Raw genomic sequence first — 16,268 nt, forward strand, 5'->3', positions numbered from 1 at the left:
TTTCACTTAACATTTGCTGAAGACAACAACAAAAAAAAAGAGGCTCATGAACTGTTTAGGTGATTCACGTCATCTGTATTTTTTCCCCGCGCGGATAAAAGGCGGTTTTTAGGGTGCCCGTGACACCCGCATGGACATGGGTTAACGCGGTTCGTGTCCGCGGAGCGGGGCTGAGGGGGCCGCAGCTGCCTCCGTCTCCCTGGGAGCGTCTCCGGCTCCCAAAATTTGTGAGTATCCTGTGAATATATAGGACAACATGGTCATAACAAATCGGCCGGGCTCGGCTGCGCTTTCGCTCTGCTTTATTTCGGGCAGGGGAAAGAAAGAGAACGGGGGCGAGAAAAGGAGGGGGGGGGACACGACGTAAGAAAAAAAAAAAAAAAGAGGAAGGAAGAAGGCGAAAACGATTGGGAAGGAGGAAATAGAGAAAGAAAAATGAATTGGAAAGGAAGGGAGGCAGAAAATTTGCCTGGATGAGGGAGCCGTGTGGGTGCCCCGGCTGCCCCCTCCCCGCTCAGGGCTCGTCTCTCAAGGAGAGCCGGGGCGCAGCGGGGCCGCGGACCGGTCCTGCCCGCCGGGGGTCGGGGGGGAGGAAGGAACAATTACAGGTGTCTCTTGGGCGGCCTTTTTTTTTTTTTCTTTTTTTTTTTTTTTTTTTTTAACGACTAATTCAAAGCCTTTCGGTTCGGGTTCCTCTCCCCATCCCCCCGATCCATCCCGCCCGCCCAGCTCCCCCTTTCAAGGTCATTGCAAGATCACTTTCAGGGAAAGGCGCGGGGCGCTAAAGACTTTCCCCCTCTTGCCCCCATTAACTTTCTTCCCAGAGCGAGAGCGAAGGCCTTATCTGCTTTTATTTTCTCCTTCGGCCCTAGATAACGCCCTGATTGACACCCTGTTTGGCAAGAGCAGATTAGCCCTTCCATTCCGGCATCGATAACGCGCCCCTCTCCATCGGGAACATCAGTCATTGATCGGGACGGGGAGGGGGATCTCACGGGCACCCTGTGCCAAAAAATCATCCGGACTGGCTCCCTGAGAGTCGAGGAAAAGAGAAATGCAGCCCAATTCCCACTTGTCCCTGTGCCCACAGGAAAATCTGGGGAAAGGGCCGAGACGCGGCTCCCCCGAGCTGCAGTTAATTCTGGGGGAAGATGCCTTTTTGGAGGCAGAGAGGGGTGAGAGAGTAGATACTTTTTGCTCCAGGGATGCTCCTAGTTGGATTTTGGGACCCTCTCTCCCCCTCCCCACTTGGGAGAAAAAGGGGCCTCTGTCCCACGGGCACGCGTGGGAGGCTCCGAAGGACCGCGCTGTGCCCGCGCCACGCCGGGCTCTGCAGCCCTGCCTCTGCCCGGCTGCTTGTTTTTCATTTTCGTCACGGTTTTAAAGCCTGGAGTTCGCCTGGGAAATTAATGGGCTGAAGGGAGGGGGGAACGGTTCTTAATTGCAAGTTTTTTCTTTTTTTTTCTTTTTTTTTTCTTTTTTTTTTTTTTTTTTTTAAAGTAGCCAGAAGGGCGGGAAAAAGGACCCGAAACCACAAACTTTAAAAGAAAAAAGCTGTTCACCTGTAATTAAAAAAATAAAAAAAATAAAAAGCTCGACCCGTATATCTACCCCCGAAGGCTCGTCTAAGCATACAAATTGTAGACCACTAAATGCAGGATTTTGTAATGGAAATGCTGAGACGAGGAGAAAGGTATTGGCGTTCATTTGACACAAATATCTTGCTGATAAACACTCAAATAAATGCAGTCAGCCATCGCCCCAGTAAATTAGGGGAAAAAAAACCCCAACAACAACAAAAAAACAACACCCCAAACAAGTGAATGGACCAAAATTCTTCCAGAGAGAATGACTTTTTTAAAAACTTGTTTTCTCCCAGGTGCGTATTTCGCTAAAGCGGCCAACAAAGGGAAGTTAGAAATAAAAGAAGAGAGAACTGGTCGGAGAGGGGAAGTAAATTACTTAAAAATGGAAGGTGAAAAAAAAAAAAAAAATCCCTGCTATGGGGGAGCTAAATCTCTGGGATAAAAAAAAGTAAAAGAGAGAGTTAGAAAGCCAAAAACTCCGCAGTATATGTGTTTTATAAGCTGGGGGCTGCCCGTCTCTGAGCAGGGTGGCTGCCGAGGAGCCGCCGGCTGCGGGCGAAACGCAAAAGCCTTTTCGATTTGGTTAAGTCGACCCAAGAAGTGATTTTAAAGGGTGTGCGGGGGCGGAGGGGGGGTTAGTGAGTTCATGCTCGGCACTATTTCTTACTGCTGACACCTCGACCCCACTGCAAGCCAGCACCCCGGCCATCCCCCCCTCCCTCCACCTCTCCAGGGTAAAACCCGAGAGGAGAAACCTCGAGGGTGAGTGACACCCTCCAAAGGTAGTAAGAGGGCAGAGGGGCTGCGCAGGGCTCCGGCCATGCGGTCCCCGAAAACCGGGGTTCCCCGCGGCCTGAGGCCCCCAGGACGGGCGGCGGGGCCCGGGCTGAGCGGGTTTGATCCTGCGCTCCTGACTGCGGCGAGGAGCTGAGCAACAGGGATCGAGCCCGGGGGGGGGGGGGGGCTACAGAGGGCTCGCCCCCCCCTCCGCCCAGCCACGCACCCCCACACCCACGTAGGTAAGTGCCCACGGTGTGGGTGTTGGGGTCCGTGGCTGCTGATGGACGCTCCGGTATTTCTACCCGTGTGGGAGCTTAAATATATATATGTGTAGTACGGCGTATAGGCGCTGTGCACACACTTACCCGCTCGCCCGGGTTTTGGGGGCGCGCAGATTTGCGCGGAGCTGTGCGCAGGGTGGGGGCAGGTTGAAGCTTGCGCGCACCCAAAGCCTGTGTGTAAAGCGCCGGTGAAATGTGAATATTCACGCGTGGGGCCGATGGACGGGGCGCGGGCGGCTCGCACTTGCATCGCTGCTGCGGTGCGAGTGTGCGTGGCCGTCTCCTCATCCGCGGACCCCGCACTGCACGGTTTTGTGATGTGCGTGTCCGGCTACGCACACAGACATAAACAGGCACGTATTTTCACGCGTATCTGTACATCTCCGCTCTTACGCGTTTGTGTTGCGCGCTCAGGCTAAAGATATAAAGATATAAAATGGGCTTAAAGCACCAGAGCAAGGAGAAGGCATGGTGTGTGCGTGCGTGTGCTTTTGCAAACCGTGCGTGTGTTCAGACCCACGTGTGCACACCTCTGCTTAGCTGTATGTATATCCGTGTGCCAACCGTCCTGTTGCTCATCCCCCCCCGGGCCGGGCGGTGCCCGCGGCCCCGCAGCAGCAGCGGGACCCGGCGGTCCTGGGCTCGGCTCGGAGGCCGAGAGCAGCGGTTCCCCGGCCGGACCCGGAGCGGGGGGAAGCGCTTCCCCGTCCCCCGGCTGCAGCCACCTCGAGGGGACCTCAGGGGGCACTGGCGGAGGGGTGTCGAGCACGGGGAGAGGCTTTTATTTCTGATTTGGGGGAAATTTTCAACAGGAAGGTCCCATCCTGCTCTGGTAGAGCCAGCACCTCTGGGCAGTCGGTGCCAGCCTGGCTCCCCGCAGGAGAATCATCCTCCGGGGAATTTTTCCCCCCATCACGGTTATTTGGGCTGAGGAGCACGGCCAGACCGAGGGCTGCACTGGGGCAAATCGGGACAAGGCGGGGGGTTTATTCCCCGACACCCCCCCCCCCCCTTTTTTTTTTTCTTTCCCGATCTCCCTTTTTTTTTTTTTTTTTTTTTTTTTTTCCTTCCCCCCATCCTTGCTGGGGCTTTTGGCAAAGGGCCTGGTTTCCCCTGGGTGTCTGCAGAGCTTAGTGGTGGGGAGAGCTCAGCCTGGGGAAACAGAGTAAATCCAGGCAGGATTTTGCCTGCAGGGAAGGGAAGGCTGCCTGCAGCCCCCTCGGCCGGAGCAGGGCTGGGGGTCCCTGCCTGGGAACACTCACCCTCTGCAGTGTCCACCTCCTGCAGGAACTTCTCGCTCTTCCTTAGGTGTTGCTCTTTATTTTCTTCCTCCCTATTCCTCCTCCTCTTCCTCCTCCTCCTCTCTTTTTCTGTTGGAGGAAACAACGTTTTGGCTTTTTTTTTTTTTTTTTTTTTTTCTTTTTGGGTGAAATCTTTCTGCAGCGGCCTCGAGTGCATCTCCAAATCCCTCCAGGCTGAGGGAGAGCTGGGACGCGGGGAAGCGCCGGCGGCTCCTCTGCAGCCGCTGGCTGCACTTGGAGGGATTTGGGGGGGGTTCGGTGTTGGGTTTTTTTTTTTTCTTTTCCCTTGTCAATCTCATTTGGCAAATAATCGCCTCGATTTACTACTTTTTTTTTTTTTTTTTTTTTTTTTTTTTTTAATCAGAGCAAATAATTGGTTCCCGAAGCACACTTGAATCTGTGCGAATAACCAGGTTATCATTTACTATATATAGCCCAGCGTGCTTGCTTCCAGAGGCGCCTGAGCATTCGTTTGACAAGGTTCCTGCTCGCTCTAATAGCATTATTTAGAAAAAAATAATAAAGCTGAATAATGCCAATCCCGTTGGATTAACTGGGCTGCTTCTGGTGAAGCAAGAGCTTCGCTACTGGTTTCCCTTCCAAGAAAGAGTGGGTTTTCCTCGAGTTTCCAGCGACTCCATGCCTGCTTGGGTGATACACACTCATATACGATATATACTCCCTCACACACGCATGTATACGTATACGTTGTATATCTCGGCGTGTGAATATATGTATTTATGTGTGTATACACACACACACATCTATATATAGAGGTTGCCCCTCCGGTCTCGCTGTATTTTGCATTGCACCTAATGGATTTCTTTGGGGGAAAAAAAAAAAAGGAAAAGCGCAGGAATCTCACTGATAGGGCTTTAAAAAGAGGAGAATAATACAAATTAACCTTCCATTACTGCTGCAGTCAACCATGACAGAATAGGCCAGTTGCGTGGTTGGTGACGTCTCCGTGTCCTATAGGAGCAAAGCTCGTGAGATAGCAGCTATCGCCTTGAACTCTCTTTATTTTATTGGAGTATGGCTGGTAATAAACAGTAATATTTAATTTGTCTGAGACCACAAATCGGCTTCTAGCTGGAAGGCTCCTTCGCCTTGACATTACCGTGCTAGGGAGCCTGGACTTGCCGTCCTTTTCCCAGCTGCCTTTTTTTTTTTTTTTTTTTTTTTTTTTTTTTCCTTCTTCACCCCCTCCCCAACCTGCAGACGGAAATAAATTCGATTTATTTGCATCGTTTTCAGCTTGTCTTCAAGGTGTTTGAGAGCTAGTTTGGCATTGGAGAGGTGAGTGCTTTCCCAGGCAGCGGCCGTGCTCGGGTTTGCTCCTACAAAACTTCAGAGCTTTCCACTTTTGCCTTTCTTTCCGGCGAGGGGAGGGAAGCTCCTGTCCTCTCTCACTAGCAGCCGCGAGAAACCTTTCTCCTCGTTGCTTCGATTTTTTAATTTTTAATTTTTATTTATTTTATTTTTTTTTTTAAGAGAAATTCTTCTTCCTTCGGGCGAGCGGAACGCCCTGGGGGGATGCTCCCAGCACACATGCGGTGCGGGGCGGTTGCAGCCACCGAGCTCGGCGGTCCCTCCCCGCCAGCGCCCAGCACCAGGGTGATCGCCTGCTTTATTTATTTTATTTTTAAATCCCCCCCCCTCCATTTGCACCTTTCAGAGCAGCGCCCGTGCGATGGAAGGGCTTTGCGGGAGCCGGACCGTGCCCGCTCGCCCCAAGGCCGGAGCCGGGGCCGCTCCTGCCGCCGCCTTCCCCGCGGGGGAAGAACCGCCCGGTTTGCTCGCTCGTTTATTTGTGTTTGGAAGGGCTCCACGGCTCCTTTCCCCTCTAAAAATAATGAAATATGGGACAAGCTTTGTTCTGTTTGTTTAAGTAGCGTTCTCTGGCTTATTCTCTGCGGCTACAAGTGCAGTTATTTTATTATTCTTATTTGCGACCGTTTACTCTTGGCTGTTTCTTCTCAAGTAGCTGTTTGAAGTGGTGTGCACATGGAAAAAGGTTTGGGAGATGCCAAACTGCACCCACTACACGCACCCCCCTCCCCAACAGCCGCTCGCCCCCAAACTTTTCTCTTCCTCACCTCAAACTTTCAGAGGGCTCCGGTGCTATCGCGCCCTGCGAGAGCTGGGAGCGAGGGTGGATTTGCTAAAAACTTCCGCGAAATGCAAAAGAAATGACGGAGAGGCAGAAAAGAGAGAAGATTGGGGGGGGGGGGGGGGTGGGGTGGGGCACGGGGGACAGGACGGGGCACACCGACGAGAAGAGGGTGGGGGGAGGAGGAGGAGGAGGGTGGGCAGAGCAGATCTAACCCATGCCATTTATTCCGAGTCTTATCAAAAATCCGCCTCGCCAATCTGGTTCTCTTCAGCCTGCAGAATGCGACAGGGAGGCTGTTTACCCTGCGCTGACCTATTCAACTTTACCCTCCAAATAATACATTAAAAAAAGGGAGCGAGAGGGAGCGAAGGAAGATGCAGATAAAGCCACATCCCCGCTCCTCGCTGACGGGTTGATTATTTGAGCACGGCAAAGAGCTCCGGGGGGCTGCGGCCCTCGGCCGCGGCGGCGGGGCCATGGGGCAACCGAGCCGCTGGGCGAGCAGCGCTGCGAGGGGTGAGGAAAACGATGGGGAAGGGCAGGGAAAAGATCCTGGATGCCTCCAGAAGCGGGGACAAGGGCCACCACCCCACGCACGCACCCCGGGGGCCACCTTCGCCGGGTTTCATCCCTTTTTTATTATTCTCCCCTCCCCCCCGGTTACACCCCTTGGGCGAGTCCGTTTGGGGGGGGGGATTCCCCCCCCGAAAAAGGCCTCTGTGAGCACTAGCAAATATAGAGCTGGGTTTAAATCCCCACCTTTAGGCTGCCTTTTGAGGGCGAGGGGGGCCGGGGGTGGTGCGAGGTTAGCGGAGCCAGCGATTTATTTAAAGGGGTGAGGGAGGGAGGGGGGTGGTGGTGGGGGATATTCCCAGGCGCTGAATTTTCTCTTTGGTTGGGAGAGATGGATGGAGGAGGGAGGGAGGGAGGGAGGGAGCGGGGAAGGAGGTAAGGGAGAGGGGGAGGGTTGCTGGGGAGTTTGATGATTGTCTTTGTGCCTTGTTCTTGTTTGCCGGCCAGAAAAATAGGCTGGAAAAGGAGGTTTGGGGGGGAGGGGGCGGGAGGGAGGGCTGGGTGAGAGTGAGTCTCTCCGGAGCAGGATCCCAGCTGGTTGGGCAGTGGGTCCCGGCACTTGGCGAACGGAGCTGGACGAGCCCACGTCACCTCCGCGCTCCGCTGCGCTCCGCGCCCGGCTCCGCGCAGCCACGGCGGCAGCGCCGCGAACCTGCCCGGAGGAGCGGCGGCTGACAGCCCGCCTGAAACTTTTTTTCTTCTTTTTTTTTTTTTTTTTTTTTTTTTTCCCCCCACCCCCCTCATTATTTTTTTTTTTAAGAGGGTGCTGTTGCTTTTTTTTTTTTTTCCCTCTCTTTCATCCTCCCCCTCTTTTTTATTATTTTATAAAGAATATTTTATTTTTAGGTGGGGAGTAGAAAGAGTGGGGTGGGGAAAACTGTATCTTCCAGATCAGGCTGAGAAAGGGGTGGGGGTGGGGGCTTTATCTTGGTCTCAGGATCCTTTCTAGTGCGTCTGACAACCTGGAAGTGTTTGGAGAGAGCAGAGGAGAGAGAGAGAGAGAGAGAGAGAAGCAGGCAAGCGGGCTTGCATTGGATAGATTTTTTTCTTCCAGGCTGGGTTTTCACATGCTGATCCGCAAATAAATAAATAAAAGGAAATATGCACACGAGAAGCCTGATCCCATTGTAATTTCCATTGCAAAGGGGGAAAATAGACACATACATTATGTATATGGAGATGCATTGATTGCATGGAATTCAACAAGCAAGGTAACAGCTCTTCCATTGCCATGTATGTCCGTCGGTGTCTGTAATCCGTGTGTGCGTGTGTGTGACCGAGGGAGAGCGAAAGTGGCTGGCTGGGGGCATTGTTAGGCACAAATTGGCTTTGCCGAGGAGCTGCGAGGCCTCGGGAGACGTGGGGTGCAGGGGAAGGCGGGGGGGGGGCTGCTCTCCCCAGGGCTCCCGCGGCGGTGTGTGGGGCTGGGGGGGCCGGGGCGAAGCTGGAACAAAAGCAGCGGGTGGGTAATTTTTTTATTATTTTTTCTTCCCCCCCCCCTTTTTTTTTTTGTCCTCCCGCAAACCGACTTTGTGCTACTTTAGCGAAGGAAGATGCATTTTTCATACGGCCACCGCGGCCTGGTTCTGTCAAGCTCCATTTCTTCTCAGAAGCTCTTTAAAGGGGAAAAAAAAAATTTGAAGCCACGGATCGCCAATTGCTCTTAGTTGTTGGGTTATTTTTTGCTGTCACTCCCCCCTCCTTTTTTTTTTATTATTATTATTTTTATATCTGCTTAATTGCGTCTCGACACGGAGAGCGTTGGAGAGGCGCTGCCCTGCGCTGCCATAGCTGGGTCCCTCTTTGTTTTAATAAATATGCTTTATTTTGTTGGTTTTTTTTCCCCTCTCCCTCGCCCTCCCCCACTAACTTTGCCAACTCAGGGGGAATAATAGCTCCAAGCTGGAGGGAAATCGATTAAAAAATGGATAACCAGCACTTCCCAAGCTGCAGCAAGGAAAAAAAAAAAAAAACAACCCACAACAGTCCGGGGGAAAAAAAAAAAAAAAAAAAAAAGAGGAGGAGGGGAAGAGAAAAGCCTTAAATGGTCCCTGGAGCTGCGGCTCTGCCCCCACGAGCTGTGCCCGGGCCCGAGTCAGCAGCTCCCGCAGCGCCCCTCGGCCCCGCTGCCCCCCGCGCACTTTCCGCGCTCGTACTGGTTTTTCTGCGCCCTTCAGTCCCTTTACTGCCGAGCGCCTGGCTGGTGTGCGGTGGGAAAAGAGCGGTTGGGGAGGGGGGGAGGGAGGGAGAGAGGGGGGTACGGGCCGTTTCAGTAGATGATCTTTAGCTCCAGTGCTGCGGATCTGGAGTCCCTTCGCTTTTTGTCCTTTTAAATTATATATGTGTGTATGTATATATTACCCACCACTAGCAGGGAAGATAATTTTCTCCCCCCTCCTTTCCACTCCCAATTTTCCCCTGTATTTAAAGGAGAATTACCTTTTTTTTTTTTTTTTTTTTTTTTTTAAAAAAAAAAGGCTTTTAAATATTGTTGCAGGGAGAAGGAGACCTCATTTCAAAACATTCTCATGTACTTAAAAACAATATTGCCTCCATATGGTTGGCCTTTCAAAAATGAATCCCCGTCTTTGAAATATGCGAGATATTTTTTTTTAAGCTACTAAAACTCTAAACTCCTTAAGAACAAAAAACTAACAGATAATTCAATTGTTTTTTTTTTTTTTTTTTTTTTTTTTTTTTTTTTGTGCTGCTTAGAAACTTTTACCGTTCCTGATAGAGCCTTTAAAGCTACGTCAAAATACTGCTTTTAAAACTTGCTGTGGTTACTCGCATCAGATGTAAACCGTGTAATTTTTTAGCTTATTTTCTCTCCTGGTGCAATTTTATGCTAAATGACTGGCTTAGTTCACTTCAGCCCAAATTTCACCCCTTTTTCACCAACCCGAGTGTGCGTTACCTTGCACGGTGCCTCGACCGATTGATTTATTTGTACTTTTATACTTTCCGTATCTCGTCCATCCTTTGCTTTACTTGCAACTACGCGGGGTGAGGGGAGAAAAGGCGCTTTTTTTTTTTATTTTTTATTTTTTTTTTTTCCGTAGCGGTACGAGAAGGAGGATTTTCTTTGAAAACGGGTTTATATAAGGGGCCTCGCTTGTCAGTGGCTTTCGCCTGGTCGAAACTGGAGTGAGGTGAAAGCTCCCACTTCCCTTGGGAGGAAAGTGGAGGCTTTCAGCCCCCTTGGCCGCAGCGAGCCCCGGGGAATTGGAGGTGTTCAAGGCTCGGGGAAGGCTCTGCCCACCCTCCCCCGCCCCGGACCCCCGACCTCTAGAGTCACTTGTGTGATGAGTTGGCCGGTCCACGGCCCCCCGGTGCCCCGCTCCGCGTGTCCTGCCAGACAGACCTAAAATACGCTGTTTACCTTTTCCAAAAGATGCATTTAATAATACCGCCTCCCCCTTCCCCTCCCTCTCCACCCCCCCCCCCCCCCCCCCCCCCCCCAAATCCTATCATCCCTTGCGGGCTGCGATAATAAATAAAAGTCTTTATTTCTCCCTCTCCCAAAGTTAAAGGGCCTTGTTCCCTCCCCGGGCAGCTGGAAGTGAGTTGCGGGCAGCGCGCGTTTGTGGGGCAGCCCTGCCCAGCGCTCCCCCTCGCAGATGTATAGATGTATATATATATATTTTATTAAACGTCAGCACTGACTTATGCGTCTCTTATCTCTTCTCTCTCCCCGATGTGTGCCTGCAGTGGGGGATTCGGCGAAGGAAGCTCGTAACATGGCGGATAGCGAGGAAGGCTTCGGGCTCCCGACCACGCCAGCGGACTCGGAGGCCAAAGAGCTCCAGGCTGAAGCCAAGCAGGACACCCAGCTGGGGGCCACCAGCAAGTCCCCCACCTCGCCCCAGGCCGCCTTCACCCAGCAGGTAAAAACCTCCGCTTCTCTTGCTCTCCCCCTCGCTCTTTATTTTCCCTTTTCTCCGCGTTTTTCCCCCCAAAGAGCAGCTCAGCTGGGGGGGGCTGCTCCTGCTCTGGGTGGGGATGGGTCGTTTTAGGCCCCACGGGAGTGAAAAGTCTCACCTGAGGGTGGGCCTCATCCTGCTGCGGTGTTACGTGGGGTTGTGTTCAAGCACTGAACCAGCGGGGAAGGGCACGCGTGAATATTGGGGTGCGTGGAGGGGCTCGCACGGAAAAGCACCCAAAATAGCGGGGAGAGGAGCCCGCTCACGCAGCGGCAGACGCACACCCACGGTCACGGAAGTCCACGCGTGAGGGTGTGAATGCACACGCGAACACACCCCCCCAGGCAGCTGTGTGTGCGTGTATATGTTTGCTACGCCCGTGCGTATATGTGAGTTCTAAACATATATATATATATATATATACGTCCCCCTCGTACACCTGGGCGTACGCGTGGACACGCAGAGGCAGCCGTCCTTGTGCACACACAGCTCTGCCTGCACCCACGCAGTGGGTGTCACGCGTGGGCACCCCCCCCCGTAGCCACCCGGGGGCCGGGCAGCTCCGGGGGGTGCCACCCTCCGTCGGCCGTCGCTGCCCGGCTGCCGCGTGTCGCCGCGACACGCGTGGGCTCCCACGCAGGACCCGCCGGCCGCAGCTCCCGGCGGCCCTCCGCGCTGCCGAGGAGAGCAGGCCGGGGCGGCAGCGGGCCAGGCCGCCCCTCGGCTTCTCGTTCTCCGTCGCAGGGGCCTTCCCAGCCCGGGCCGGGCGGCGCTGGGAGCCGTCCCCCGGCGCTCGGCCCCAAGCCGGCTCGGGGCAGCCCGGGGCGGGCGGGGGGAAGGCGGGGAGAGGGGCTTCTCCACGGAGATCGCCTCGCCTGCAGCGGCTGCGGAGCCCCTCTGGAGAGCCCCGCTTGTCCCCTGGCAGGTAAACCCTCGGGGGGAATCCCCCCGTCCGCTGGGGATGCACGGCGGGGACCGTGCGGGCAGGGGTACCGGTACCGGACTTGCCCTGGGGCTACTGCCTGCATTTGGAAACCGACCCCCGGAGCACTTGGCGGGGCGCTTCGGCTTCGTTTTCAGTGAAGGGGAATATGTGCTTGGCTTGGGGGGTGAGGGGGGGGATATCCACTGTGCTTCCTACCCCACGGTGGGGGGATGTATTATCCCCGCGGTGGCATCTGCGGGGACAAGCGTGGGGGGCTCTTGGGGCCCCGCTGCTAGGGGCCCTCGTGGGGTGTGGGCGAAGCAAAGGAGAGGGCGAGGGGAGCAGAGCTGACACCCCACGCCGCTCCAGCCTGCAGAAGCGGAGCCGGCGGGTGTAAATCACTCACCGGAGGGGTGTAGCTCTCCCCTGGCTTGCTCTTGAGAGCAGCTGGGCCGAAGCGCCGAGGTATTTCTCCCAGTCACCGGACCGGACCCGGCTCTGGGTGCCCCCTCCCCTCCCCGGGAGCACCGAGGCCCATAGGATCTTGCCCCAGGCTCCCCCCCGCCCCCTTGACCGGCAACACCGGGCTCCGGCCTGAAGTCCCGTTCTCCGCAAGCGGCCGGATTTTCCCGGGGATGCCCCGAGCTCCGGCCTCCACCGCCGGGCCTTTTCCCTCCGAGCTTCCCGCCGAGGTCGTGCGGGGCCCGGCCGCCCTCTCCCCGGCCGCCTCCGCCGGGGCTCTCCGCTCCGCTCCTCTCCCCGCACCGCCGGGGCTGACGGGTTGTGCCTTCCTCTCTCGCAGGGCATGGAGGGGATAAAAGTGTTTTTGCACGAACGGGAGCTGTGGCTGAAATTTCACGAAGTGGGGACGGAGATGATCATAACAAAGGCCGGGAGGTAAGAGGAGTGGGGGGGTGTCTCCTCCTCTCCCTGCGTGGCTGCATCTGCCTTCGTCTGTGCGTGTTTGCGGGGGATTTTCCTACGGGTGGGGGGGAACCCACGCGTGTTGGCACAGCCCCGTGGGTGGGGGTGCGTGGCCGTGGCCGCTTTCCCTGACATTGGGACGGTCTCGTTTGCGAGACACCCCCACCCCCCGTGTATGTATGTATATGTGTGTGTGTGTGTGTGTGTGTGCGCCACGACCCCGGGAGCGCCCGCAGAGCCCTGCCCGGCGGTGCCCCGGCCCGGCCGGGCGTGCGGAGAACCCTCCCTGCGAGGATATATTCAGAAGAAATTGTTTCTTCTGGCTTCTTTCTTAACCAGAACAGTTGGATCGTTAATCCCAATTTCAGGCCTTTGGAAGCTTTCCAGGCGAACGCGAGTTGCAACCACTTGGCCAAAAGCTAACCTTGTTTAGAGCAGCTCGCTGGGCGATTTCGTTATTATTATTTTTAATTAAAGGAGCAGCTCGGCCCTTCTGCGATTTTGCGAGGCCTTACGCTGTTTACAGAAGTTTCTTATTTATTTTGCGCACGCTGAGGTGAACATATCCAGAACACCCACGCCACCCCATTTAAAAGTATATGTGGTCTGAAGCTACTGTTTATATACTGATAGCAAAGCTGTTTAGATGCATAGATAGATGTGTCCGCAAATAAATAGCATGCGGATCTAACTGCGTCCAGATACACGTTTCTATATGTGTGCGTTTGTCTGCGTGGGTGTGTAGAAAAATATACAGCCTCGCAAATCCAACTTTATTGGGACTGCGTGTAATCGATTCCATGACCGGCTTAGTAAACCCGATCCATAGATATTTATATGGGTACGCGTGTATATCTGAGGCGATCTAACGTTATCTTTATTATTAATGTGTTGGAGGACTGTTAAACTGAAGAGCGCCTAAGCCAGCGAGACCCAGTAAAATAGTCTCCCCAGTCCGGCTGGCAAACTGGGGGCAGCCCGAAAGAGGCTCTTTTCGTTGTGATTTTAAATGAAAATCCTCGGAGGAAGGGCGGGGGGAGGGGGAACCCCTCCACGCGGAGAAATAGTAGTAGCTTTAGATTGCAAGGGCACAATAAACATCGCAGAGTCAAACTTTCATTTTGCTCTGTCATCTGGTATTTGTTGTGGTCTTCCAAAATTTGCCTGAAGAGGGAGGAAAAAAAAATAGAGCTGGTTGTATAAAGTTTTCGCGAATAGATTTGTCTCACGGCTCGCCTTCCCCTTGAACCTCGCTGCTGCTGGAAAAAAATGGGTTTTAAAGAAGGGTCTTGTGTCCAAGGGGACGTGGCACAGAGATGGGGGTGGGAGGCTGCTGGGGGCCGGGATCCTGCCGACCCCTGATGACGGGACACGAGCTGGGGGAGCGGAGGGACCTCCCGAAAAACCCGAGTTCACAGGGAAGGAAAAAAAAAAAAAGAAAAGCAGCTCACGGAAAGAGACATAAACCACCTTGCAGAAATTTCAAACAAATATCGCAGTAGACAGAAAGCTCATCTGGAGAGCAATAAAATAGACATTTACAGCGTAGGGGCTTTAGCGGAGATACGGGATAGGTTTCCTTATTTATATAATTCCCCGTGTTTATTGTTGGAGAAGTCCGTGTTCTTGCTGGTCAGGTGTTTTCGATGGAGTTACAGATCATTCTTCAGGTGGAATTCCGTTTCTTCTGCCGTAAAACGTTAGAACTAAATCCTCGCTTTTTTCGTTGGTAGCTTTTTACCCCTACTCCAGCTTTTTACAAGTGAGTTAAAACCCAGCCCAGATGCCCTATCGCAGAGATAAGAGCCCCAGCCGCGGAGAAGAGTGCAGTATTTTTAGAGGTGTGGGGTTTTTGTTTATGCGTATTTTAAGTCCAGGGATACATTTTCATCTGCTTTATTTTTAAATATTTGGAAAGCTCAAACTAAAATAACATCAGTGTTTTAAGTCCCTGCCTTGCAGTAATGGAAAATATTTCGAAAAGCCCCTGTCTTCAGTGTATATCCGAGTGTTTCCAAGTATTTGTCAGGTGCGTTCGCTGATGTCTCCGTACACGCCTACGGCTGAGCACAGATTTGGTGTTACACCTGAGTGCGTGTAGGGCTTGTTTAATACCTGCACACAGAGCCGTTAATGCACATGCGGGTGATTGAAATATACGTATTTTAAATACATATATTTATAGAAATATATATATACTTTTACTTTTTTTTTCTTGGCACATCTCCCCTCCTGTTCCAACGGTTTATGTCTAGGGGGAAGTAACTTGCTTCCAAATGTTCTCACGATCACATTTGTTCAAAGAACGGAGAGTCGAAGTCTTGGCGAAACAAATAATTAATAAAAATATGACTAAATGTGAGCAGGCACACGAGTAGGTGAAGAAATAACCCCACCAGTCTCGACTCTGTCGTGACAAACCGCTCGTTTCGCCTCAGCTGGGACCCGGGGTGCAGACCCAGCGGCACCCAAACATCTCCCTCACCCCAGGGGAAGGGTGCACCCCTCTTCTGCCCGAGCCTTTTGGGAAGGTCCATCTGAGAGTGTGGCGTTGCCCTTTTGCTAAATGACCCCCCCGCCTCCTCGCAAATACACACACGAAATCGCCTTGGAAAACTTCCCCTTCTCCGCTTTTATATTTATGTACTTTTTTTTTTTTTTTTTTTTTTTTTTTTAATAGGCGTATGTTCCCCAGTTACAAAGTGAAGGTCACTGGACTTAATCCAAAAACTAAGTACATACTGTTGATGGATATTGTACCAGCGGATGACCACAGATACAAATTTGCAGATAATAAATGGTATGCACGCGTGGGGGAAAGGGGAGGGAGGGGAGCTCTGTGTCGGGCTTTCTGGGCTGGCCAAACCTGGATGAGGGAGATACCCTTGAATCAGCGGCTCATCCTTCTCTTTCCCCTACAATGGAGAGACTTTGGGCTGCAGGGGCTTTACCTGAGCCTCTCGGGATGCTCCCGCAGTCCTTGGGAGAGAAATGCATCCAAAACAAGGAGAAAAGTCTGTCGCAATTAGCTAACGATAGCTGTAATCCTGTTTGACGATGAGATTATTGGCTATTGTGGAGCCGATAGTTCAATTATATGAAGGAAGGGAGTATCTCCGAGCAGGAAAGTCCTTAAGGATTGGTACGTGGTCCGTCCTGGCTTGGGTGCCGGTAATTAGGGAGGGGGGAAAGGATGGGGTTAAACGGGGAAACAGCGAAAGCCACCTCGGACGGGAAAGGTGCCAAAGAGCTCAATTAATCCCCGGCGCAGTGTTTTTAAACGCCTGTTCTCCCCACGCACGGCGTGACCGTCCGGCACCGCGCTGCCCCCGCGGACGGGGACACCCGAGTGAGAGGGACCCCCCGGGAGGGGACGAGCGGGGGAGCAGGAGCCCACGGGAGGTCCCCGCAGCTCAGTGCCTCTGTCCCCACGCAGGTCGGTGACGGGGAAGGCAGAGCCGGCCATGCCCGGGCGGCTGTACGTGCACCCCGACTCCCCGGCCACCGGCGCCCACTGGATGAGGCAGCTGGTTTCCTTCCAGAAGCTCAAACTCACCAACAACCACCTCGACCCCTTCGGACATGTAAGTACCGGGGGTGGCAGACGGGCACGGCACCCGCGAAGGGCTACTGGGGGGTCCCACGCGTGAGCACGGCCCTTTTCCACGGCGTGTCCTGCACCCACGCGTGGTCTCCCCCACCACAGCCATGGCAATGTCGCCCACCCCCAAATCCGTTGTGTTGGCGGGGTGTTATTTTCTTCCCTGAGAGGGTGGGATGAACCCCAATGAAGGACACCCCAAAAATGGAAGCATAAACATTAAAAAGTGGGCTATTTAGCAGCGCTGCGTGGGAATTG

General features: G+C 53.5%; 1 protein-coding gene across 1 annotated transcript in view; it reads left to right on the forward strand.

Annotated features, from left to right (window-relative positions):
• Positions 1 to 7,814: 7,814 nt before the first annotated feature.
• The window catches only part of TBX5 (T-box transcription factor 5), a 41,294-nt gene continuing 32,840 nt past the window's right edge, over positions 7,815 to 16,268 (forward strand). The window contains exons 1-5 of the mRNA XM_086474182.1: positions 7,815 to 7,848; positions 10,349 to 10,524; positions 12,288 to 12,382; positions 15,090 to 15,209; positions 15,846 to 15,993. Coding sequence (XP_086330308.1) covers positions 7,830 to 7,848; positions 10,349 to 10,524; positions 12,288 to 12,382; positions 15,090 to 15,209; positions 15,846 to 15,993 — 558 coding nt within the window. The 5' untranslated portion in view covers positions 7,815 to 7,829. The remainder of the gene's footprint in view (positions 7,849 to 10,348; positions 10,525 to 12,287; positions 12,383 to 15,089; positions 15,210 to 15,845; positions 15,994 to 16,268) is intronic.

Source organism: Leptosomus discolor, chromosome 16 (genome assembly GCF_034619465.1).
Source record: "Leptosomus discolor isolate bLepDis1 chromosome 16, bLepDis1.hap2, whole genome shotgun sequence".
Lineage (NCBI taxonomy): Eukaryota > Metazoa > Chordata > Aves > Leptosomiformes > Leptosomidae > Leptosomus > Leptosomus discolor.